This window comes from Myxine glutinosa, chromosome 5, assembly GCF_964187855.1.
Source record: "Myxine glutinosa chromosome 5, kmMyxGlut1.1, whole genome shotgun sequence".
NCBI classification, from domain to species: Eukaryota; Metazoa; Chordata; class Myxini; order Myxiniformes; family Myxinidae; genus Myxine; species Myxine glutinosa.
Window position 1 is genome coordinate 17,491,534 of NC_136265.1, and position 26,558 is coordinate 17,518,091.

Below are 26,558 nucleotides of genomic sequence, written 5' to 3' on the forward strand. Positions count from 1 at the left end.
TGTGGACATCCCATACATGGGTGACCACCTTTGTACTTGATACAGCGCTCTAAGAAAGAAACACTCACGAATCGCCTTCTCGTTCTTCCGTATGTAGCGAACGGTGGATTCGTTGATGCCATAATGCTTGCCCACAGAGGCTGCACTCTCTCCTCTCGAAAGCTGGCCCAGCAGCTCCACGTTCTGGCCCGGGCTCGTCACTTTCTTCTGCCTCTTGGTAGTCGACGCATCTCCGGCACTGGTCTTGTGCTTGGGGGCCATGATTGAACGATGAGCAGAGCTAGAGTCAAAAATGCAGGTTAAAGCAACGGGACGAGAATAATGGGCCGAGAAGAATGATCGAGACGCAATACACAGTCTGTATATGTAGGAATGTGAGCATTGTGGGTAGCTGCAGGAGCGGTGAATACCCTGCACATTGTTTGTGGAGGATGTTATCGGATGATGCCGTATTGAGCATATCTGCTAATTTCAATAATAGATTTAATGAAGCATTTGCATTTTATAATTAGCAGGGATGACTTTTTCATGCAGCTGATGGAACATCCCCCAAACCGTTTTCATTGTGAAAGATCTCTGATGATGCTTTGCCATAAATTGAAAATTGTAATAGATTTAATGAAGCGTTTGCATTCTATAATTCACGGGGTTGACTTGTTTATACAGCTGGCAGAACATTCCGCGAATCTCTCGATTATAGTGCGGATTATAGTCCCAAGAGGCTCTCTATTATAGTCCGAAAAAGAAGAAGAAGAAGAAGATATATATCACCATGCACACATGCAAGGCACCCAGTGCCAGAGGCAGCACAGCAACCCCAAAACATCACAACCTCCTCTGTTTGACTGCAGGGAAGATGTTCTTTTCTTTGAAGGCTTAATTTAGTTTTCCGTGAACATAGAGATGATGTGCTTTACCAGAAAGCCCTAATTTGGTTTCATCTGTCCACAGGACATTCTCCCAGAAGGAGTTTGGCTTGTTCAGGTGTGTTTTGGAAAACTCCAGTCAGGCTTTCTTAAGTCTTTCTCAGCAGTGGGGTCCTCCTGGGTCACCTACCTTAGAACCCCCATTCATTGAGTTGGTGACGGATGGTGTGAGTTGAAACTGTCGTATCTTGTGTCTGAAGGTCAGCTTGAATCTGTTTGGCAGTTGATTGAGGTGCTTTCTCCACCATTCGAACAATCATTTGCTGCAATATTCGAGGAAGTTTTCTCTTGCGGCCACCTCAATGAGGGTTGGCTGCAGTGCCATGGACCTTAAACTTCCTGATAACATTGCATACGGTGGACTCGGGAACATCAAGGTCTCTGGAAATGGACTTGTAGCCTTGAGGTTGTCCATGCTTGGCTACAATCTTGTGTCTGACCTCAGACAATTCTCTGGTTTTCTTTCTTTTCTCCATGCTCATTGTGGTACACACAGTGACACAAAACAGCAGAATGACTCTTTTTCTCCATTCAAAGTGGTTGAATGAGTGATTTTTATATTGCAGACACCTGCAACTCACCACAGGTGAGTTCAATTTCAAAGTAAAGGAGAATCACCTGCTTGAAATCTAATTATTTCGAACAACTTCTAAAAGGTGCTGATAATATTGTCCAGGTCTTTTTAGGATTTCTGTGTGGAACAAGCTAAGATTTAGTAATTTCTTCAGTTTTTTTTTTTTCTGTTCCACTGCAAACCAAAGAAATACATATGTGGATACCAAAATATTTTTTATTTCAACAATTTTCTGGAAGAAATGGTGCATTATTTGAAAAAAGTGCGAGGGTGCCAATATTTTTGGCCATGAGTGTGTGCTTTTACTTCTTTTTTTTAATTTTTTTTTTAAAGTTTGGCCAAATGTATGGTACATACAGAAGGGGGTATTTACTGTGATTTATGTATTGAAATTGGTGTGCGATGGTAGGTTGGGGGTTGGTGGAGTTAATTGGATTGAAAAAAGAGAAATGAACAGAAGGCAAGTAGGCGATCTCTCATTGTGGAGTGAGACTTAATTGATAGAGTAAGTTAGCTACACACGTTTTTGGATCAAAGCACAAAGTTTTTGGTTTTCTGTGCTGTACTGTTCATGTATTTATTATCTTTCTTTTGTGTACTATTATTAATTCCAATGCAAATTTACAAACGGTAACAAACCCCTATAATGTAATAAAAGAGTGTGCATCTGGCATTACGTTCAAAATATTATACGATGCAATAACGCGAAGCTATCTTGGATCGGCTTCTAGTATTAAACCTCATCCCAAGCACGTCATGAATGGAAATTTCCATTCGGCTTCCTGTTCTTGGCAACTTCCATTGTCGATTCAAATATGTTTACCCAGTTTTCTAATGTTTAGAGTAATAACAAAAATACACACTATTTCTTTCAGGTTTTTAATTTTTGTTTTTATTAAAGTATGGTAATTTACCCACCGAGTCTCAGGACCCTTGCATCTTTACATTAAATTGATTCAAAGTGGGCTGTTGACCCTAGTTTAACAAGGGAAAGCTTCAGTGCATGAGACATTGAGCAAACAGGGCTCCCAACAAAGTGATACTCTCACAAGTGGTGGTTTCTCAAAGCGCATTTAATTTTCTACGCCAAATGCTCTGTAACATCCTGTAAAATTGTCTCCCAAAGGCACTTGCTTGCCTTTACCCACATGTTGCATCATATTGTGATTGGGTGAAAGGAAAACCGAACAGGACCATTGTTTGTCTCCACCATGCCTGTTCCTTGATACTATTGCATATGGTAGTCTTGAGGCATAATCCCATTCCACACCCTGCTGTTCCACATCTCCATCACAACACGACATTTAGACACCTATAGACTCGGGATCACCTTGAGGATGATACGACATGTTGAGTAGTTTTGCATATAAGACACGAGAGTTTGGGCGGTCTCCTAACTTGGACTACCGTGATGGTTACATTGATGACAGCTTGGAATCTAAAGACCATTTTATGAGGTTTTTATTTTTATTTTTATTTTTTTAATTGACAAAAAGCCTATAAGTAATTAATAGGTTGGGATACATAATGCTGTTTTTATTTGGGGCCCTCAAATTGACAAATTGCATCTGACCAATTCTTACAAATAGTTGTCGACAAATGTTGAACCATTTGAAAAATTGAGCTGGAAATGTTGGATTGTGTTTACTGGTGTTGAGGCAAAAATAATAAAAAGAAACTGCACTGAGGGCATTTATTTATTAAATGTGTGGCTGCACAAAATGGCAGCAGGGCTTCTGCTTCGGGAGAGAGAGAAAATGGCGGCTTTGTGTCACATGGGTGGGGGGAGGGCAAGCTACAGCAGTGGGGTGGGAGTGGTGGGGGATGGGCACCTGCATTCTTTCCCGACATGTTTATTTAATATGGCTGCCTATGGGAAAGCTGACTGCATGAAAACTGACATTTTCCATTTTATTATTGTTTTTCTACCGATTGTCTGTCCTGCCAGTTGGTCTCCATACAGTACTGGTCTGCACTATCCTTTGCCCCTATGTCCACAGCCTTAAAAAGGAAAAACTGTTTGTATTACATGTTGGCTGATTTTGTTGCTTCTTTCCTTGATTTGAGGTTATTTGTGTTGGATTGTTTTTTGGAGCTGAATTGGAGTGTCCTGTGTCCTGATTAGGTACAGACTTTGTCCCCCAGCCATTTAAGCTGTCCAGATTTTGAGGCTATCATACCTAAGCATCAGCTAAGTGGTGGGAATGACGTTTTTCTGCAGTTATTTACATAACATTGGTGTGGCGTGGATAGAAGGCGGAAGGGGGTTATTTGGATAAGCAAGATCTGCTTGCTCAACACTGCTTGGCAAATCTTATCCATCCCCTAGAACAGCATTTCCCAACCTGGGGGAAATTTCCCCCTGGGGGGAAATTTTAGGATTCCAGGGGGGAAACTTATTCCAAGGGAAATACAATATAAGCATTCGTGTCATATTGTGCTTGCTCAACACTGCTTGGCAAGTCTTATCCATCCTCGAGAACAGCATTTCCCAACCTGGGGGAAATTTCCCCCTGGGGGGAAATTTTAGGATTCCAGGGGGGAAACTTATTCCAAGGGAAATACAATATAAGCATTCGTGTCATATTGTGCTTGCTCAACACTGCTTGGCAAGTCTTATCCATCCTCGAGAACAGCATTTCCCAACCTGGGGGAAATTTCCCCCTGGGGGGAAATTTTAGGATTCCAGGGGGGAAACTTATTCCAAGGGAAATACAATATAAGCATTCGTGTAATATTGTGCTTTAGTGAATAAATCTTTAATTCTTTTGTTCTTCGACTTTTTACTTAACATAAACATTTATAACATCGTCGGTAAATAAAAATTTATATGCAATAATTTTTTAAAATAAATTTTTTATGTGTCTGTGTGTGTGTGTGTAGGTTTGTATGTATGTGTGGGTGTGTGTTGCTATATTTTTGTTATTTATTATGTTATTTATGTTATTAAGCGAATAAATTTTGTGTTTTGGCTGCTTGTTTCCTTGTTATATATATATATACTAGGGCATGCCCGTACTATATATATATCTAAAATTATATCCCCCCCCTCTATTTACATGAAATGGTTTGGTCCAAAGCGAACGGCTTGCGAGTGGTGACAATCCCCCCCCTCTATTTACATGAAATGGTTCGGTCCAAAGCGAACGGCTTCCGGAGTTTGGTAAAGAAATCGCCATCGCGTACACAAACGCGCAGGAAAGCGAATGAATCGCAAATTCGTTTTTATTAGTTGTAAAACATAGTTTAACGCCAACATAGTTTGCAAACGTGAAATAAATGAATACGCTCTCAAATGTGCCATCCGAGGCAGAGTGTGCCCGCCACGTTCGGCACACGCGATCGTTCGCTGCTCTCTGATTGGTTGAATCGTTTTTTGGACATAGCTCGGTAAGTAATTGTCCGATTAATATGAAACCTTGAAAAGGCACATCCTCGGGTCCCCAGCAATATACCTGGCAAGTTTCAAGTATATCGGACCCGTGGTTGTCGAGAAACAGCGGTCACAGACAAACAAACGTACAGACAGACAGACAGACAGAGATTACTGGAATTATAGATAGATATGTTATATATATATATATATGTTTCCTTGTTATATATATATATATATATATATATATATATATATATATATATATATATAATATATATATATATAATATGGGGGGGGGGGGGGGGGGGAAATCCAGACTGTTGAACTGGTTGAAGGGGGAAACGACAGAAAAGAGGTTTGGAACCACTGCTCTGGAATGTCTAGATTAAGTTGCTTAGAATGGATTTATTCAACTTGGGTACTTCATCCATCTTCAATACCCAACTGACCTTTGGTCGCATGGTTGAAGCGTGGGGCCCCAAATATCCATTTGTTTGGGTCTCTGTTGATGGAAGTCCCTCTGAGGATGAAACTGATTAAACTGATGATGAAACTGATGATGAAACTGAAACTGATGATTAAACTGATGAAACTGACTGACCTTCGCTCTTTCATGAGCCTCGATCTTGTATACAAAAAAACCAAAAAAAAAAAAAAAAACTGATTAACTCTGTGTGTTGTTTTACAAATGTCATGGAAACCGATGAACTTTGTTTAAGGACACTGATTTCTGAATTTGGTACTGACAAATTCCTGAACAGTTTGTTTCATCATGATTGGTACATTAAATAGTAATTTATTTTCCTCCCTCTTCCCTCCCCAACCCCTCCCCTTATGGGATTCTTCTCTGTGGATGTTGAACCTGCAAACTTCAGCATGGAGTGTCCTAGTTCCGTGCCACCTCGAGTGTTCAAGGCCCGCAAACGAGCTCCACCATCTGACCCCATTCAACGTGAAACCCTTCGACACATGGCAGACCAACCATTACATAAAGCATTTGGATTGGCTTGCAATGGTCAAGTGACAACACCTGATAATGGACAGCTTCCTAAACCATTATTAACAAAGCCACCAATTTTGGCTAACATTCCAAAAGCCATGTCAAAACCAGAAAAGTGTGCTGGAGATTCACCACCTGCTGCAGTTTATGCCACACCATCTGCTGCAGTTTATGCCGCACCACCTGCTGCAGTTTATACCGCATCACCTGCTGCAGTATATGCCGCATCACCTGCTGCAGTATATGCCGCACCACCTGCTGCAGTATATGCCGCACCACCTGCTGCAGTATATGCCGCACCACCTGCTGCAGTATATGCCGCACCACCTGCTGCAGTTTATGCCGCACCACCTGCTGCAGTTTCTGCCGCACCACCTGCTGCAGTTTCTGCCGCACCACCTGCTGCAGTTTCTGCCGCACCACCTGCTGCAGTTTCTGCCGCACCACCTGCTGCAGTTTCTGCCGCACCACCTGCTGCAGTTTCTGCCGCACCACCTGCTGCAGTTTCTGCCGCACCACCTGCTGCAGTTTCTGCCGCACCACCTGCTGCAGTTTCTGCCGCACCACCTGCTGCAGTTTCTGCCGCACCACCTGCTGTGATTTCTGCTGCGGTTTCTGCCGCACCACCTGCTGTGATTTCTGCTGCGGTTTCTGCCGCACCACCTGCTGCAGTTTGTAGTGCGCCACCTTCTGCGGTTTCTACCGCACAACCTGCTGCGGTTTCTACCGGACAACCTGCTGTGGTTTCTACAGCACAACCTGCTGCGGTTTCTACCGCGCCACCTGCTGCGGTTTCTACCGTGCCACCTGCTGCGGTTTCTACCGCGCCACCTGCTGCGGTTTCTACCTTGCCACCTGCTGCGGTTTCTACCATGCCACCTGCTGCGGTTTCTACCGCACAACCTGCTGCGTTTTATTCTGCACCACCTGCTGTGGTTTATTCTGCACCACCTGCTGCGGTTTATTACACACCACCTGCTGCGGTTTATACCGCACGACCTGCTGCGGTTTATACTGCACGCCCTGCTGCAGTTTATACCGCACGACCTGCTGCAGTTTATACCGCACCACCTGCTGCAGTTTATACCGCACCACATGCTGCAGTTTATACCGCACGACCTGCTGCAGTTTATACCACACGACCTGCTGCAGTTTATCCCGCACGATCTGCTGCAGTTTATTCAACACCTTCTGCAGTTTATTCAACACCTTCTGCAGTTTATTCAACACCTTCTGCAGTTTATTCAACACCTTCTGCAGTTTATTCAACACCTTCTGCAGTTTATTCAACACCTGCTGCAGTTTATACCGCAACACCTGCTGCAGTTTATACCGCAACACCTGCTGCAGTTTATACCGCAACACCTGCTGCAGTTTCTATGACACAACCAGCAGTAGTTTATGGCAAGAACCAGTCTCATGGTACCAATAAGGTTGAGAAAGCAGTCGCGCAGGTTGGAGAGTTTCAAGTTGCAGCAGGAGAGTTGCCTGGAGATAGCTCTGGGGACATAGAAGGAGAGTTAGAAGTACGGCTTGGTCCCGAGGAAGCGGAGCTCGGAATGCATGGTGTGGGAGGACTGAGCGAGTCAAAAAATGAGAACGAAATGACTGCAGCCATCAATGGCAACAATTGTGTCATGGTCAATGGAAATGGTGAAACCTCCCCTGACAAAGAAAATATGATTTTGGATGAGCATGCTTGCACATCTAAAGGTCCAAAGAGGCCACGGTCTTTGTGCAACACCGAGGAAGCCTCAGACACGGAATCGGCAGACAATTCAACATTGACAAAACGACACAGTGATTTGGACAAGCTGAGCAAAAGAATGAAGGAGATTTGTAATTCAAAATCTCTCTTGAGTCTCGTAGGGGGAACTTCAGCAAGAACTGACCAAAAAGCAATGCTGGAGAAGCCTGGTATTGTGAAAAATCCAAGTGACATTAATACAGAAAATGCAGCAAAGAAAATGAAACTTGATCCAGATCAAAAGTTGTTTCCTGGAAATGTAATGAAGAAGCTCGATGCAAGCACCATTAAGAATGATATGTGCAATGGGCGAGATGAGAAAATGTCAAACCATGAACCAGAATCCAAAGCTTCTTGCGCAGTTGATCCTGTTTCTTTAAAGGTGGAACGTGCACCTTTGGATGTTAAAACTCAGGAGCTTCCAGCAGGCAATGCTGATGTATCAATGTCTTCACAGGATCTCAGCATGGTGAAGGTCGAGGAGGTAAGGATAATACATTTGTGTGCAACTTATTTAGTATTTTCCACAACTTCTGACATGAAAATATGATGAATTGAAAATGTATTGTCTTGTATTCTTGTTTTTATAACTTAGCCTCCTATAGCGTAGAGAAATACTTATTGCTATTTTTTTTTTATAAACATGGTCTTAGGCTTGTAATGGAGTGGATGCGCGCGCACACGCACACACGCAAACCGATAAGGCGAACACTTAACACAGCCACTGAGCTTGGGGGAAGGTGCCGTCGTTGCTGTCACTTCTTGGGATACTCGTGTACCAGCGACATCATAACAATGGCACCACCTTTCTCGTTACACTTAGCTGGGAATTTCCTCAAGAGGAATTTCCTCCTTACCATGGATGCCAACTGATGGGGATTGTCCGTGCTCTCTCCTTTTAAATGCTGAACATCAAGCAAGGAAGCAGTATGCACCATTTTTAATGTCTTTGGTATGACTAATTGATCCAATCCGGATGGGTGTTTTTTAGGAGACACCATCTCCTTACTGGATGGCCATTTGCTCCCTACAGGAGCTCATCTGCCCTTTGTCATGGGTTGTTTTTAGTCCTGTCAGGGCATCACAGTCACCCTCTCTACTAGTAAAGCCAATGAGGGGTGTCAGTTTAATCGCCGCAAACCCGACATGTCGCAGGTAGCACTGGATTACATGTTACCAATAGCAGTCCCAAAAGACTGACTTAACCCCCGCCCCCGCCCCCGCCCTCCTCCAACCTCTCCCTCATTCCTACTTTCCCTTCCCCTGCCTCCTACCACCTCCCCTTCCTCTGGATTCCCAGTTCACCCATTCCCTTCCCTCATCCCAACTCCAGCCTTTTTCTCCCTCTTTCCACAAAGGTACCCGGCATTGCCCAGGATGTGACACACATCTATTGGACTGTCACAACCAAGCACATGTTTCGAGACAAACATTTAATTTATAAAGCTGCAGAATATTGAACAGAAATATCAACAAAAAGAGCATTATTATTATAATGCGTTTGGGCAGACAACATTGTTTTTCCATCATGGGCCAGAATATGCAGAAATCAAGGGCTATCAATCATCTGGACTGGTCTCCCATCTCTACTGCCTCTGACATCAATTCTTCGTGGGAATTCTTCCAAAGCAAACTGCTCTCTCTCATGCACAGATTTATCCCATCTCGTCTTCAGTTGTCTTACCCTTCCTCCCATCCATGGTACACTGAATCTTGTGGTGAGGCAGTTGCCCTGAAACAACTTGCCTTTGCCTCTTGGAAGGCAAATCCAACTGAAGGGAATCTCAGTTCCTTCCACCAAGCTCGGAACAAGTGTATGTCCACTCTCAGGAGTGCCAGGAAGCACTATCTCTCCACACTCAAGATTGAACTCTCAAACCTGTCTCCTTCCTCCAAATCCTGGTGGTGTCTGGTCAAATCCGTTTCTGGTGTTTGTTCCCCCTCCATCCCCTCCCTTACCTCAAATGGCTACACAGTTGACACCGCACGTGACAAAGCTGAAAGCCTCAACTCTGTGTTTGCCTCAAAATATTGTGTCCCAAACCCATCTCTCTCTGTACCCACCTTACCCAGTTGAACCCAGCTGCTCCTGGACTCTGTGTCCTCTCCTGACAAGGTGGAGCAGTTTCTGTCAAACCTCGACTCTGATTCTGCAACTGGACCAGACGGCATCAGCCCACGGGTCCTAAAATCCTGCTCTGCCACTCTATCTCACCCTCTCTCTGTTCTTTTCACCCTCTCTTTTGCTCAAGATCATCTGCCAGCATCTTGGAAATCAGCAAATATTACCGCTTTACACAAAAAGGTGCAAAAACAGATCCTTGCAACTCCAGACCAATCGGCCTGCTTCCAATCATCAGCAAAGTCATGGAATCCACCATTGCTTCGGATATCAAATCTTTCCTCTTCTCCAATGGCTTGATCTCTGATCATCAATTTGGATTCAGACCTGGTCACTCTACTCTGGACATGCTGCTTCTGCTTTCTCAACAATGGATGGAGGTCCTCGATGCCAAACAGGAAATCAGAGCTGTCTCACTTGACATATCACGTGCCTTCGATATGGTCTGGCACCCAGCTCTACTCACCAAACTCTCCTATGGTATCCATGGAAATCTCCACTCATGGCTTGCGGACTTCCCCTCTGGTCGTAGGCAACGTGTGGCCCTGAATGGATTTCTCTCATCTCCCCTGCCTGTTCTGGCTGGAGTTCCCCAAGGTAGTGTTCTGTGCCCTGTGCTATTTCTGGTCTTCATCAATGATCTCTCCGACTCTCTGGAAAATCCTCTTTATCTCTTTGCTGATGACTCCACTATCTGCCGCTCCATTCCTCATCCCTCAGATCGGAAGTCTGCAGCCTCCTCGCTCTCTGCAGACCTGGACAAAATCAGACTGGTCAAACAAGTGGAACATGTCTTTCAATCCCGACAAATCTCACACTCTTACTCTGTCTCTCCGAAAAGGCCGACTGGAAAACCCTCCCATCTACTTTCTCAACAATCCTCTCCAAGAAGTTCTGTCGCTCAAGCTTTTGGGTCTCACTATCTGCCATGATCTTTCTTGGGAAAACCACATTTCCAAGCTGTGCTCCAAAGCCAGTTGCCGACTGGGCATCCTCCGTCGTGCGAAGTCCTTCCTTGGCACACCTGAGCTCCTCACCACATGCAAGGCTTTCATCCGCAGCTCAATGGAATACTGTTCCCCCCTCTGTGCCGGTGCTCCTGCCTCACACCTAGCTCGGCTTCACGCTGTTGAAACCAAAGCTTTCAGAATCATTGGAATCTCCTGCGATGAAGCTAACTCCGAGGGCCTTTCACTCACTCACCGCCGTGCAGGTTGGTGGTCTTTCTATCTTCTCCCGACTCCTCTCCGGCCTTGCTCCCCCAGCTCTCTCTGTGCTCTGGCCCCCCAATATTCCTTCAGGTCGCACAAGATCTGCCTGCAACCCTCTTCTGGTTAAACTGCCAAAATCTAGGCTCTCTGCTCACCTTCACACTTTCATTCCCCTTTTCTCCTGCCTCTGGAACAAACTCCCCCACTCCCTTCAATCCCACTCCTCCCTCCAGGTCTTTAAAACAGCTGTTCACCACCATCTCTTATCTTCCCCCATCCAAAACCTTGATCGTTTCTACCCCTGCTAATTCACCCCAGATACACCTTTTTTGAAATTCCAACTTCTTTCCTGGAAGTCCTTGCAGTGTTCATATGTTTTATACCTCTCCCACCTCCCCCCAAGTCCTCCCCCTCCCACATTTCTCCCGATGTCCCTGCTCTCAAATGTGTTTGTGTCCTTCCCCCTCTCTCCCCATCTTGTCTACCACTCCCCTTATTTTTGCGTTTTATGTGTCGGTTTTACTTTTTGTGCGATTAAGCTCTTTCACGAGCCTCGATCTTGTATACATAAAAAAATAAAAATACAAATTGTTTGGTGTTCCAACTCTAGAACAGACCACATATAGTTGACCATGTGAAAAAGATATTCAATATCTGTTTTGACCAAAAAAACAACAACAACCACGGTCCCTGAAAAAGGCCAACCCCCGCTTGCGGGGAAAAATGGCCTCTAAAGGTGTGTTTTTTTTTTTTGTTTTTTGGCAGACAATTCGATCGCACCCTACACAACTATATAGGTATATGGATCAAAATCGCTTGTTTTAAAATTTTCGGAGGGAGATATTTCGACAAGTTAGCTGAGGTGGTAACTCTTTTTCTGCAAACTCTTATTTCACCATTGAGAGTTATGTTGTTCGATGAGCAGTAAAATTACCATTAAATTTGATGTATAGACTGTGTTTGTACTGTTTTGATTAACACATTTAAGAGGTCACATGACTCCTTTACCTATCTTATTGTAGATTGTTTGAAGTTATTTTTATGCCTCCTCCGACAAAGTCGCCAGAGGCATTACGTTTTCAGGTTGTCCATCTGTTATAGGTTTTCTTTACCACAATAACTTGAGAATGGCTGAAGCGATCTTGGTCAAACTTGGTGCAGGTATGTATAATGAGGTAAAGCTGAACTGATTCGATTTTGGAGTCATGAGGCCAAAGGGCAGAGGTCATGCCATGTTAGGTAAAAATCCTGTTACTGAGATAACTTGTGAATCAGTGATGGAATTCTGACCAAATTTGGCACTATTATGTAGAATGTTGAGAGGATGAAGTGATTGGATTTTGGGGTCAAGAGGTCAAAGTCTGTCATAGGTCTATAACTTGAGAATTGCTGAAGTGATCAAATTCAAACTTGGTACAGGTATGTATATAATGATGTAAAGATTAACTGATTAGATTTTTGGGCCAAGAGGTCAAAGGTCAGATCATGTCAGGTAAAAATTTGAGAACTTGAGCATCTGAAGGGATTTAAATTAAAACTTGGTACAGGTATGTATAATGATGTAAGTAAGCATGAACTGATCAAATTTTTGGGTCAACAGGTCAAAGGCCAGAGGTCATGTCAGGTAAAAATGTGATAACTTGAGAACAGATGAATGGATTTATAGCAAACTTAGTACAAGTACTGCTGTGGGCTGTGGGAGGGAAGAGGGGTATAGTGATGTAATAATGTGGGCGGAGGCATATCACATCGGTCGAGGCGTGACTTTGAAGAGTGTTGTTCTAGTTCACATCTGATACCATTTTGATGATTGGAGCTCACCATCCCACCAATTATGTAGGTATCTGGGCTGACATCAGAAAAAAAATTGGACTTTTTAATTGCTGAATATGGAAAAGGTGGAAGCATCGCCTTCCTTTTAAATAAATATGCTTATACGCAGAGTTAAAAGAATTGGTAATTTCTTTAAATTTTCAGATTTCACTCCAGATTTGATTTAGTCCACCAGCTCCGATCCTCAAATCAGAAGACAGATTTTTATTATACACTTGAATTAGTCCGTGAGAGGTCGTCATGGAAAATCGCATCATATTATGCATAAAATCGCTCCAAGCTCCTAATTTGAAAACTGTAGCACCTGCAAAAGTGATGTATACAGCAATGGGTAGGTTATGAAGATCAGGCATTCAATTATGTGTGAGGAAAGTTGAAAAAAATAAATTTTGAGCACTTAATTGTGCAGAAACCGTTGCGACCTGTTTCCAAGGCAAGGCATTTTTGAACCCAACGAGGGACAGACGACTGATGAAGGACAAAGCCTGGTTTTGTTTTGATTTAATAAGGTGGTTAATTGGTTAATTCATATAATGGTTAATTCATTTTAAATAATGGTTAATTTATTTTAAAAGGGGTATTTCAATTTACTCAAACACCCAGTTTTCTTCATACACTCCGTTGGAGTATGTCGTGGGTTTTCCTGAATCCCTTCAACCAGGAATCTCAATACTCGGACCAAAGTGTGCAGGAGGTTTATTGAACCATAAGATTAATCGTGCATGAGGAGGTATTCAGCGCATCGGCCAGTAGTGCTATTTCAAAGAAATAACACTACAAAGCCAGCCACAAACAACTTGGGGCATTTCAACTTACATTCGTCTTTATATACTTTCTTCAAAGAACACGGGAACTTAAACATGTCCTTGGTTACACAGACTGTCCCTGGGAGAAAAATCTGGCAGGCTGGGAGCTCATGGGGAAGGAATATCACCACAAGGTCAATTAAGGATGTTTATCAACAGCTTCTCAAATCGAGACAGTCAGGCCTTAGCTTTGGGGGAGAAATGGGTCCTATTGCCCCCATTAGCCTGGGATTCGACTGAAATCCCTTACACATACATGCAAAGTTTCGGGCCGCTAGGTTTCATGGTTTTGGAGTTATGGAGGAGAAACCCCGGCACACACTGACAGACACACATTGCCTTTGATAGGGTGGAGAAGAGACGGAGAGGAGTGGGGGAGGGAGGAGGGTGGGAGAAAGATGCAGACAGACAGACAGACAGACAGAGACAACCGCAAGAAGTGAGCCCATACAGACAGAGACCAGGTACCACCATGGAAATGGAGGCTGGAAGCACAAAGGGAGCAACTGAGAAAATAAATGGGGCAAACACAGCAATTTATTAGGGGAAATTGAAGACCAAAGTTGATGAGGAGAATCCAAAAAAAATAAATAAAAAACAAAATTGGAAATATAGACCTAGAGGTAATGGTTGTTGAAAGCAAACTCAAAATATAGATGATTGCAAGAAAGATAAAAAAAAAAAAACTATGACAAAGTCAATTAAAGGAGAAAACAAAACCAAATGTTTGAAAATAACCCGAAAAGATTGTACTGCATTCTAGTGAAACAAAAGTAGAATGTGTCAACCCACTGAAAAAGAAAAGCTGGAAAAATTAAGGAAATAAATTTTAGAAGATCGAAAAGAACAACATGAAAGCAGAATGCATCTCAAGCTTGGAAAAGAAGAAGCAACATCTCGAGCCCCAGTGATTTATTGATGAAGAGAAAATTAGCAAACAACTTCAAAAATTGCCAAACTTCAAAAGCCCAGGCCCAGATGGAATTCCAAATTTCTGGATCAAACAACTTGATGCTCTTCGCAATCACTACGCCAGGACATTTAACAAACTGATCCAAGAGGAAAAGGCATTAGATGAGTGACTCGTTGAAGGGAACACCTTTCTCATCCCAAAATCTGAGGAAACCCAATTCCCCCACAAATACTGGCCAATATCATGCCGACCAACCACATTCAAACTGCTAACAGGAATCATCACAGAAATGATGTACCATCATCTAACACAACAAGGTTTAGCGGCAGAACAGAAGGGATGTAAGAGGTTATGGAACAATTGACCACCTACTGAACAAGGCCATACTTGAAAATTGCAAAATATGAAGAACTAAATTGTCCACTACCTGCATGGACTAAAAGAAAGCTTTTGACTATAAGAACATTCTTGGATGATAAAATGCATACAGATATACAAAGTCAATCCCCAAATAATCAAACTGATTGAGAAAGCAATGGAGCTCTGGAATACCACATTGATATTACAGCACTCAGAAGGAAATATCAAAATACCACATGTGAAGATACGGCATGGAATCTTCCAGGGAGACAGTCTTTTCCTCTTCTGTTTTCTTTGGCTCTGGACCCACTCGGTAACCTCATCAATGGACAATGACACGGATACACCCTAATGACCAAGTGAAGAACATCCAAAGAAATAGGAAAGTTGACATCTATTATACGTGGATGATTTAAAGCTCATCACACCAAATGACGAAAAATTGACAGAACAACTAAAACTAGTAAAATGATTCTCCGAGGACATTCAAATGGAATTTGGACTGGACAAGTGTGCCAAGTGCACATTTGTACAAGGTAAACCAACAAAAACGGACAACATAAAAATTGAACTTGAAACAATACAGCAGTTAGAAAACGAAGCATCATACAAGTACCTCGGAGTAGAAAAGGGCCACGAAATATGTGACAAGCAAATGCATAAAACAATCACCAAAGAATACCTATGTAGAACGAAGCTTATCCTGAAAACATACCTCTCCCCCAAGAAGCAAAATCAGCCATAAACCATCTCGCACGCAGTAGCAGTGTTCCAATATAGCTGCGGAATAATAAACTGGCCCCAATTAGAAATCAACAAGTTAGACATCCAAACAAGAAAACTCCTAACAATCCACAAAATGTTTTCCAAAAACCAGTGCATCCCGAGAATGTGCCTTCCGAGATGAGTGAGGGAGCGGCCTGATGGAACTCAACAACAACAACAACATGCATTTTAAGGCCATTTTCCCTGCTCGAGCTGGGGTTAGCCTTGCGGTCCCCATGACGATCTTCTCCATTTTGCCATATTTTCTGCATCTTTCTGCATTTCTGCATCTTTCTCGTTAACCCCCTTGCCCGCAATTCTTCTTCCACCATCTTTAGCCAAATCCTTCTCGGTCATCCCCGTCCTCTACTTCCTTCTACATTCATTTCCATCACTCTTCTCAACCAGTCACTTTCATCCTTCCTCAACACATGACCAAACCATCTCAACCTGTTCCTCTTCACAGCATCAATCACAGGCTCTATTCCCATCATCTTTCACAATTCATCATTTGTCTTCCACTCTCTGAACGATACTCCGCACATCCACCGAACCATTCGCATTTCCACCCTTTCCAGCCTTCGTGGCTGCTCTACGTTCATTACCCATGTCTCGCTCCCATAAATCATAACACTTCTCACACATGCAGCATATAATACACCTTTCCCTTCAGCTTCAACGACACTCCCCTCCTCATCAGCATGCCACTCAGTTCCCGAAACTTCTTCCATGCACATCTCACTCAAGCAACCGTTGCCGAGTCTGATCCACCTTCTCCATTCAGCATGTCTCCGAGGTAGCAAAATGTTTTCACACCTTCCAGCTTCACGCCGTCTCCAAGATAGATGGCTCCTGATGGAACTCAACAGTTGTAAACAATTTGCAATTCGTAAACAAACATGAACACAACAAACTTAAAAAGTATCCCCAACTCACCTTGCGAATAATTTCCAAAAACGTGTGTGAATAGAAGATGCCACACAGGAAAATGAAACGGCACCAAAGACCTCCCAACAATTGCAAAATAGACGAAATAAATGTATAAAAAGAAATATAAAGAAATATAGACCAACAATTGGGAGAATGACAAAAGAGCAGGAGAATACAAAAAGGAATTGGACAGAGTGGGGATAGACAAAGAAGGCTCATTGGAATGCCTAAGAAGAGGTCAGCTCAACTGGGATGGTGAACGAATCATAATAAATGCCCAAGATCAAGGACGCTAAAAAACCACCTTTAGAGGCCATTTTTCCCCGCAAGCGGGGGTTGGCCTTTTTCAGGGACCGTGGTTGTTGTTTTTTGGTCCCCTTTTTGAAGCAATGTTTTACGGCCGGATGCCCTTCCTGCCGCCAACCCTTTTTGTCGCCTTTTTACGACAAGCAGGGAATTACCAGTGAACTGGTACTCAATTTGCCGACCTCGGAAGGATGGCAGGCTGAGTCAACCCCCCCCTGGCGTTAATTCAGCGATCGACCGGGATTCGAACCCAGGATCCTAGGATCCTAAGCTGGCACCCTAGCCGCTAGCCCAACACCAGGGCTGTTCAATGGATTTAAAAAGATGGTGGGCCTGAGCCAGATGGACGAGTGTAGATTCTGCAAGACAAACAAAGTACTAGTCGCCTGCTCTCGGGATGCAAAAAACTATTATCAGAATAACTTCACACACAACGGCGCAACAAAGTATGCAACGTGATTCATTTGCATATCTGTAAAAATTTAAACATCCCAGAACCAGAAAACTCATGGAAACACGAGCCAAGGGCAATCATTGAAAACGAGTATGTCATGCTCACGTACGGCCTGATGATTCCATCAAGCTTCAACATAGAAATCAATGCATTGCGTCCAGATATTGTACTCAGGAACAAATAAGAATAGACAGCATTGCTTATTGAGATATCAGTACCAAGCAATTTTGGCTTAAACATTGCAGAAATCAAGAAAATGACCAAATACCAAGACCTCAAAAATGAGGTCAAAAGACCATGGAAGCTTGTACAGTAGTACAATTCGTAATTGAACAATAAAGCAAAGTGACGACAATCATACCAGACACTGTCCTTATTTTGTTGTTATTTTGTACGGACCTCCACAACCATGAGGAGAGAGAGAGCGAGAGACCACGCCCCCCTTGAGAATGAGCAGCGACTTAGATCACAGACACCGCCCACTTGATATTATTGTCAGCCAATCAGGCGTAAACTCCCTGCCTTGTTAGCAACTTCGGAAGAGATAATAATAATAATAATAATAAAGGAGTCTTATATAGCCCCATCAAGCAGAGTAAACTACCCTCATGGCCCTTTACATTATCATGCGCACACACACACACACACACACACACACACACACACACACACACACACACACACACACACACACACACACACACACACACACACACACACACACACCTTCACTCTTGCCCTATTCCTCTCCCTCCCCATTCAAAACCCACAGATGTGTCCACTCCCCTTCCTCCTCTCCTCCCTCCCCCGCACATGTACACAGACATACTCTCGATCTCTGTCCCACCTCAAACCAAAGGGAAAACAGGACTTAGACTTTGAAAGACTTGTGAAACAGATAGGTTTTGAGGGAGGTTTTAAAGGCAGGAAGAGAGTCAACATGTTGAACAGAGGAAGGCAAGTCATTCCAGAGCAGAGGTGCAGCAAAGGAAAAGGATTTCTCACCAAACGACTTGGTGCTGGTGCGCGGCGGCTCTAAGGTCATAGAGTTGTCGCTTGAACGAAGCCGTCGCCGAGGTTCATAGAGAGTGAGCAAATCAGAGAGATAGTGTGGTCCCGCTCCACACAATGATTTATAACATAGTGTGCAAATTTTGTATTGCACACGAGCAGAAACAGGCAGCCAGTGTAAAGATTCAAGAAGCGGAGTAACATGGTCAGACTTCTTCGCCTTACAGACAAGACGAGCGGCAGAGTTTTGAACCTTTTGTAACTTATCCAAGAGAAACTGAGGGCAGCCAGCATACAAAGAATTACAATAGTCTAGCCTTGAGAGGACAAGGGCACAGACCAGAGTTAGAGCAGCTTGAGGAGTAAGAAAGTGGCGAATTGATGCGATCTTTCGCAGCTGAAAGTATGCTGATTTGCAAGTTTGAAGTACTTGCTTGGAAAATGTCATGTTACAGTCGAAAACCACACCAAGGTTCTTGGCCGACGAAACAAAGTTTACATCGGTTTCACCAACATGAATAGTGGTAGGAAGTGAACATCGTAGAGGACATCTGTGCGATCTTACAATCATAGACTCTGTTTTAGCATCGTTCAGCTGAAGTTTGTTTTGGGCAATACAGCCTTCTAACACTTCAACAGTGGGCACGATTTGTTGAATTGTGCTTCCTTTGTACAGCTGATTGTCGTCCGCAAAGGCGTGGTGATCAACTGAATGTCTGGCAACAAGATCAAATAGAGGCTGAGTGTACAAAAGAAAGAGGATAGGTCCCAGGACTGAGCCCTGGGGAACGCCAAAGGAAAGCGGAGAAGGGGCTGATTTCTGGCCATTGACAACAACTGTTTGCACTCTATCAGTAAGATAGGACATCAGCCAAGAAAGGAGAGTACCAGTTATACCAAATGTGATTTCAAGACGACGAATTAAGACACTATGGTCAATCGTGTCAAAGGCGGCAGACAGGTCCAAAAGAGCAAGAACGGAAACCTTACCACAGTCAAGAGAGGTCAGAAGATCATTGGTTATTCTTAGGAGAGCGGTCTCGGTGCTATGGCCTGGTCTATATGCTCACTGGCGAGAATTGAAAAGATGAATCCGCCCCGACGATTAATCCGGATGAAGATTTAATGATGAAGATGAAGATGAAGATGAATCTCAACATTCATTGACGGTGTATCTTTTGTGAAATAGAATAAAACTTTAATTATTAAAGTGACACGCCAAGATAAGGTGTTTGAACTTTATTTTAATCTTCATCGTGAATAGATGATGAACTTAAAATGTAACATGAACTGGTAAACAAAACAAGAATAACTTTTACTGAAAAAACCTGATATGCATCTGAACTTATATCCAGGTTCAATGTTCCGTTATCATGAACAACATAAAATAAACAACTTTCACTGATTAAACCCCGAAAGTGAAACTTACAAGCCTAATTCAAATGTTCCGTTAGCAACATTGGAGATGTGGATTATCCACATCAGTGCGATGGTTGACTTTGCATATTGGCTACGAGATCATCGATTCGGCTTTGAAGCGGCGACAATGCGATTCTCAGGTTGGCACACAGGGCCACTGTCTACAGTTTGTTTCGATACTTGGACTTCAGATATGTCACCCTTGAGAAACCTGCCTCACAAATCCACGTCGTCGTGAATGGCATCAGGAACTTTACCACGAGATGTACAATCTCTGGGTACTCATGACACTGTCAGCCAAAACTTTACTGAAGTGTCTTTCCTGAACAGTGTCAAGTGTACCGTCGGACACGATGTCGATCAAGTCCTCTTTCAATCTGTTGGACAAGTTGCAGCACTGCTGAACATCGACTGAATAAGGGTCTCAGATCCACTTCTTCCCCACGCGTGGATCAACAGGAAAGTATTCGTCAAATCGTTTGCGCAGGTTCACCAGATGTTCGACGATGACATCCTTAATGTCCACACGTTCCTCAACACTTGCTGAGCAGATCATCCAGGTTTTCGAACATGTCAAATTCATCATTGGTCTGTACGCTTCTCTTCCATAGATCCAGCTTTGACTTGAACGCCGCTATCTTGTCATACATTACGAACACGGATTTTGCCTGCTTGTTCGTTTTGCCCTGGAACGATATGTTCAGATTGTTCAACAAGTTGAAGATGTCGGCCATGTATGCCAATGTTGCGATGAATTTGTTATTTTTGTAGTAGACTGCCAGGTCTGACCGAGCCACCTCCAAGAATCCGAGGACCTGGTTGCGAAGTTCATACAATCTTGCCAAAGCATCTCCTCTGGAGAGCCAGTGAACAGCTGCAAAATACAGCACCGTGGTGTGTTCTGCATCTTGCTCCTTACACAGCTCTGCAAACAACCTCAAATTTAGGGCGCTCTTCCTGAGATGGTTGATTGTTTTTACTGCAATGTCCATTACTTCGGCAAGTCCAGGTGACGTCTCTTTTGCCGCTAATGCCTCGCGGTGGAGGAAGCAGTGGGTCCAGCTTGCCTCTGGTGCCACATCTTGGATGAGCTAAATGACACCGCTGCGCCGACCTGTCATCGATGCCGCACCATCAGTACAAACGCCAACACAGTCTTCCCACCTGAGGCTATGCAATGCGATGTGTTTGTTGACGACTGCGAATATGTCTGCGGCTGTGGTCTTGGTCTGTAGCTCGTCACATGCCAGAAGATCCTCCATAAAATCATCGCTGTGCCGATAACGAACAAAGATGAGGATCAACGCCTTCTGTGCGATGATCATTGACTTGTCCAACTGAATGACAAACTTGTTGGCCTCTATGTTTGCGTACAGCTGGTGGTCGATGTCTTCGCCCATGTCTATTATCTGTCGGCGAAAAGCGGCAGAAAGCGGAATGGTGCTTATCTTGGAAGCCGCCGTCTCTCCAAGCACTTCTCTGCACATCGCCTTGGCGCATGGCAGGATGAGTTGCTCTGCAATACAAGATAAATATAATAACATATGAACATTTTTCACTTTATGATTCATCTTGATTTTGTTCCAAGGCAGCGGTTCCTAACCTGTGGGGCGTGCCCAGCCATGGGGGGTCGTTTGGGGGTTTCCGAGGGTCATGAAGGGGGAATAAATAACATATCAATTTGTTGAGCCCATTTTTAGGAACCTAACAAAGGTTCACTATATCACATATCACTATATCACATATACATATCACACACTGAAACGTGCCGTTTCAGTGTACCACCCACAGTATTTTGTTCGCGTATGCGCATACGTCACGACCCCCAGGTTAAGAACTGCTGTTCCAAGGCATTGTCAAAATTCAATATGTACGATGTGATTGCCGTACGTACTTTTAAAAAAGAGGCAAAGTTTAAGAATGGCTGTATTGCAACAAACAATAAAACTTACGAAGTTGTGATATACCAACGTATACATGGCACGAGTAATAGTAAGCAAGAACCCGACAGATCAATATTCTAAAGACGAAATGAAAAACTAAATTTAACTATACTTACAGCGCCATGTATTACTTTATGAACCTACAAACCGCCAATGCAGTGAAATACTTTTGCGAAAAAAAACACAAAACTTACCCGCAATAGTGTACGGTTTCTTTTCTTTGGCTATCTTCTCTGCCACCAGGTAGCTGGCTTTGGTCAGTCCCTTCGACGGAAAAATAGCCGAACTCGTTACTGACTTGCTGTTGTTCATCTCGCGTTCTTTCCGGAGAAAAAACTCCCGCAACTTGTTGACATGATCTCCATGTTTCTTCTTGACGTGCCGTTTCAGCTTTTGGGGCCTGAGGGACTCGTTGGCCAACATGTCAAGGCATATCACACACTGTGCTCGATGAACATTGTGCTTATCGATATTCAAGGTGAACCCATAGTTCAGGAACACAGGCTGATACTTTCTAGCCATGGCGAGTATCTTTCGCTCACAGCTCAATCTTTCGAATGAAAAGCAATGGACATTCGCATGTCGGAAACTAAACGTATGATCTGAACGTATACATCGCGGTACATCGGTACAGCGCGGTAGAAGAGTCCACACCATAAAGTTTGTGTCAGCGTTCCTTTGATCTCTGTTCTGTTCAGTCGGGAGAAGTAAATCGTCGATAAAGTTTTTTTTTCCCGCGATTTCTGAAACGATCGTGCGACTCATTGAAAATCCCTTGCGACCCAAACATTGGTTCGTGACCCATAGGTTGCGGAACGTCGCACTAAGTAACCTCATCAGTGAACAAGGACACGGATACACCCTAACAACCAATAGACAAACATCCAAAGAAATAGGAAAGGTGACACATCGACTATGCATGGATGATTAAAGATTTCCTCACCAAATGACAAAAAATTGACAGAACAACTAAAACTAGCAAGATGGTTTTCCGAGGACATTCAAATGGAATTTGGACTAGACAAGTGTGCCAAGTGCACATTTGCCCAAGGTAAACCAACAAAAAGACAACATAAAAATTGACCTTGAAACAACAATACTGCAGTTAGAAAATGAAGCATCATACAAATACCTCATTGTAGAAGAGGGTCACCAAATAGTCATATCCCGTTTTACGCCATTTTGACCTATGTCAAATCCGACTTTACGCCACTTCCAGAGTAAATTTCAGTTCAGCGAACGTCATTATGTGCGACTTTACGTCACTCCTACGGACGTGAAAAAAAATCAAATTTTTCCTTAAAAATATATTTAAAATAAATAAAAATAGTACATAAATTAACAATAAAAGAAGCTAAAAAAACAATTTAAAATGCAATAAAAAGCACATTAAAAATATTTTTTAAATGTACGTACAGTTTACTGTACGTACGCGTAGCTGCTGGTTCTCATTCAAAACAAAGGCGACGCCATCTGCATTTTGTCCTGTGCTGCGGTCGCGTGCTTGCTTTGCCTTTCACCGGTATTTTTGTGATTATTCCTTTACTGTGTAAAGGTTCCTTTACTGTGTAAAACAACCAACGTAACGTGGCAACGGCGAAACATGACGATGCCGGCTCGGACGACCGTCCGTGGCAGACGTCACGTCACGTCACCGTGCAGAGTGTGCAATGTCCGCGACGAGGTCAGGCCCCATGGCCCATGTGAAACGAACGACCGTGTCATGCCTCGAGCCGGGTGCCTCGTCGGGCACCTCGCCGGCATCCGGCGTCAATGAACCGATCGACGTGTGCATGTGCACATGTGCATGGATTTGCAAATGCCTGCCTGTACGTCGTTTCTGCGTATATCGCATCGTCCAAAAATAAAGAAGCAAGCAACTTCGGCCGCTCGAGGAAAGATGGGGCACGCCTACGACTCGGAGGCGAGCGTCGATCCCCTGGGCGGCCGGGTTCATGGAACCCTGAGCTCGTTCGTTCGTCAGACACGACACGACACGACCACCGGTGAAACTGCTCGGACACATTGGCTAAAGCACGCCGTGGTGAAGCAGGCCACGGAGCCACTCGGCACACAAGCCAGCTCACGGTCGACGCGTAGCTGCTGGTTCTCATTCAAAACAAAGGCGACGCCATATGCATTTTATCCTGTGCTGCGGTCGCGTGCTTGCTTTGCCTTTCGCTGGTATTTTTGTGATTATTCCTTTACTGTGTAAAACAACCAACATAACATGGCAACGGCGAAACATGACGATGCCGGCCCGGACGACCGTCCGTGGCAGACATCACGTCACGTGTGCAATGTCCGCGACGAGGTCAGGCCCCATGGCCCATGTGAAACGAACGACCGTGTCATGCCTCAAGCCGGGTGCCTCGTCGGGCACCTCGCCGGCATCCGGTGTCGACGAACCGATCGACGTGTGCATGTGCACATGTGCATGGATTTGCAATTTGCTGCGAAGCCGCAGCCTCCTCCAGTTATTTACTCTAGTTTTACGGTGTTTGTCTTCATTTTAAGGCATTTTAAAGACATTATGCCCGGTTTACGTCAAAAACCGAGTTACGTCACGGCTTAGGGAACCAATTAATGACGGAGGCCGGGGTATTACTGTATGTCACAAACAAATGCACAAAACAATCACCAAAGAATACCTATGTAGAACAAAGCTGATCCTGAAAACATACCTCTCCCCAAGAAACAAAATCAAAGCCATAAAACATCACGCAGTAGCAGTGTTGTAATATAGCTGCAGAATAATAAACTGGCCCCAATCAGAAATTGACAAGTTAGACATCTAAACAAGAAAACTCCTTACCATACACAAAATGTTTTACAAAAACCAGTGCATCTTGAGAATGTACCTGCCGAGACGAGAGTGAGGGAGTGGCCTGATGGAACTCAACAGTAAACGATTTGGAATTTGTTAACAAACATGAACACAACAAACTTGAAAAAGTATCCCCAACTCGCCTTGCAAATAATTTCCAAAAACGTGTGTGGGTGGGAGATGCCACACAGGAAAATTAAACAGCACCAAAGACAGCCCAACAATAATTGCAAACAAGACAAAATAAATATATGAAAATGTATATCAAGAACTATAGAAACTTGACAAAATGACAAAAGAGCAGGAAAATACAAAAAGGAATTGGACAGAGTGGGGATAGACAAAGAAGGTTCATTGGAATGGCAGAGGTCAGCTCAACTGGGCCGGTGAACGAATCATAATAAATGCTCAAGATCAAGGACACTACACCAATGGATTTAAATAGATGGCGGGACTGAGTCAGACGGTCAAGTGTAGATTCTGCAAGACAGAAACAAAGTACTAGTCGCCTGCTCTCGGGATGCAAAAAACTATTATCAGAACTTCAGAATCATTGAAATCTCACGCGATGAAGCTAACTCTGAGGGCCTTTCTTCACTTGCTCACCGCAGGCAGGTGTGAAGCTAACTCTGAGGGCCTTTTTTCACTTGCTCACCGCAGGCAGGTTGGTGGTCTTTCTGTCTTCTACCGACTCCTCTCTGGCCTAGACCCCCCAGCCCTGTCTGTGCACTGTTCCCCAAATACTCCTACAGGTTGCACAAGATCTGCCTGCAACCCTCTTCTGGTGAAACTGCCAAAATCAAGACTCTCTGCTCACCTTCACTCCTTCATTCCTCTTTTCTCCCGCCTCTGGAACAAACTCCCTCACTCTCTTCAATCGCACTCCTCCCTCCAGGTCTATAAAACAGCTGTTCACCACCATCTCTTATCTTCCCCCTTCCAAAACCTTGATCTTTTCTACCCCTGTTAATTCACCCCAGATCCATTTTTTTGAAATACGAACTTTTTTCCTGGAAGTCCTAGCTGTGTTCATGTGTTTTTTTTTTTACCTCTCACACCCTCACCCCTTCCCATGCCTCCTCCCACAGATCTCCCGATGTCCCTGCTCTCAAATGTTGTACTTGTGTGCTTCCCCCTTTCTCCCCATCTTGTCTCCTGCTCCCTTTATTTTTTCTTATGTCTGTTTTTTTTTTTTTTTGTCATTAATGTTAGCTCTTACATGAGCCTCGATGTTGTATACAAAAAAACAAAAAAAAACAACTTCACACACAATGGCACAACAAAGTATGCAAAGTGAATCATTGGCAAATCTGCAAAAAAATAAACATCCCAGTTCCAGAAAACTCATGGAAACACTAACCAAGGGCAGTCATTGAAAATGAAGGTGCCATGCTCACATACGACCTGATGATTCCATCAAGCGTGAACATCGAAAGCAAAGCATTGTGTCCGGATATTGTACTCGGGAACAAAAAGGAAACGAAAGTGTTGTTGATCGAGATATCGGGACCCAGCGATTTTGGCCTAAACAACACAGAAAGCAAGAAAATGACCAAATACCAGGACCTCAAAAATGAGGCCAAGAGATCTTGGAAGCTGAAGAGCATCGAAATTGACCATTGATAATTGGTGCAACAAGAATGATAAAGAAGAACCTCAGTGAGATTTTGAAAACCATCCCCGGGAATATTACCACAAATGAAATTGAACTGGAGGCACTCCATGGTTCGATGACGATCCTGAAAAGAGCCTTGGAACAAAAGTCTGAAAAAGTTGAACAGCTTGGTCCATGAACCGTGTACCTGCAAACAAATGGAGATAGCAACCAATGACACGCACGGAGATAGCAACCAATGACACGCATGGAGATAGCAACCAATGACACACACACACACACACACACACACACACACACACACACACACACACACACACACACACCGTATGAGCGCTTGTGAGTGGACCGTTGCGACCGAAGCACCGTGGCCTGTTCGATGTTTAGTTGCGGTAATATATCCATGCAGTGCATCAAATC

At 43.8% G+C, this 26,558-nt stretch overlaps 1 protein-coding gene across 4 annotated transcripts in view; it reads left to right on the top strand.

Annotated features, from left to right (window-relative positions):
- LOC137427894 (uncharacterized) overlaps nt 1–26,558 on the top strand; it is a 197,902-nt gene that overhangs the window by 8,434 nt on the left and 162,910 nt on the right. For all 4 annotated transcript variants that reach the window (XM_068117695.2, XM_078777650.1, XM_078777648.1 and 1 more), the window contains one exon: nt 5,752–8,107. In XM_068117695.2, coding sequence (XP_067973796.2) covers nt 5,752–8,107 — 2,356 coding nt within the window. The remainder of the gene's footprint in view (nt 1–5,751; nt 8,108–26,558) is intronic.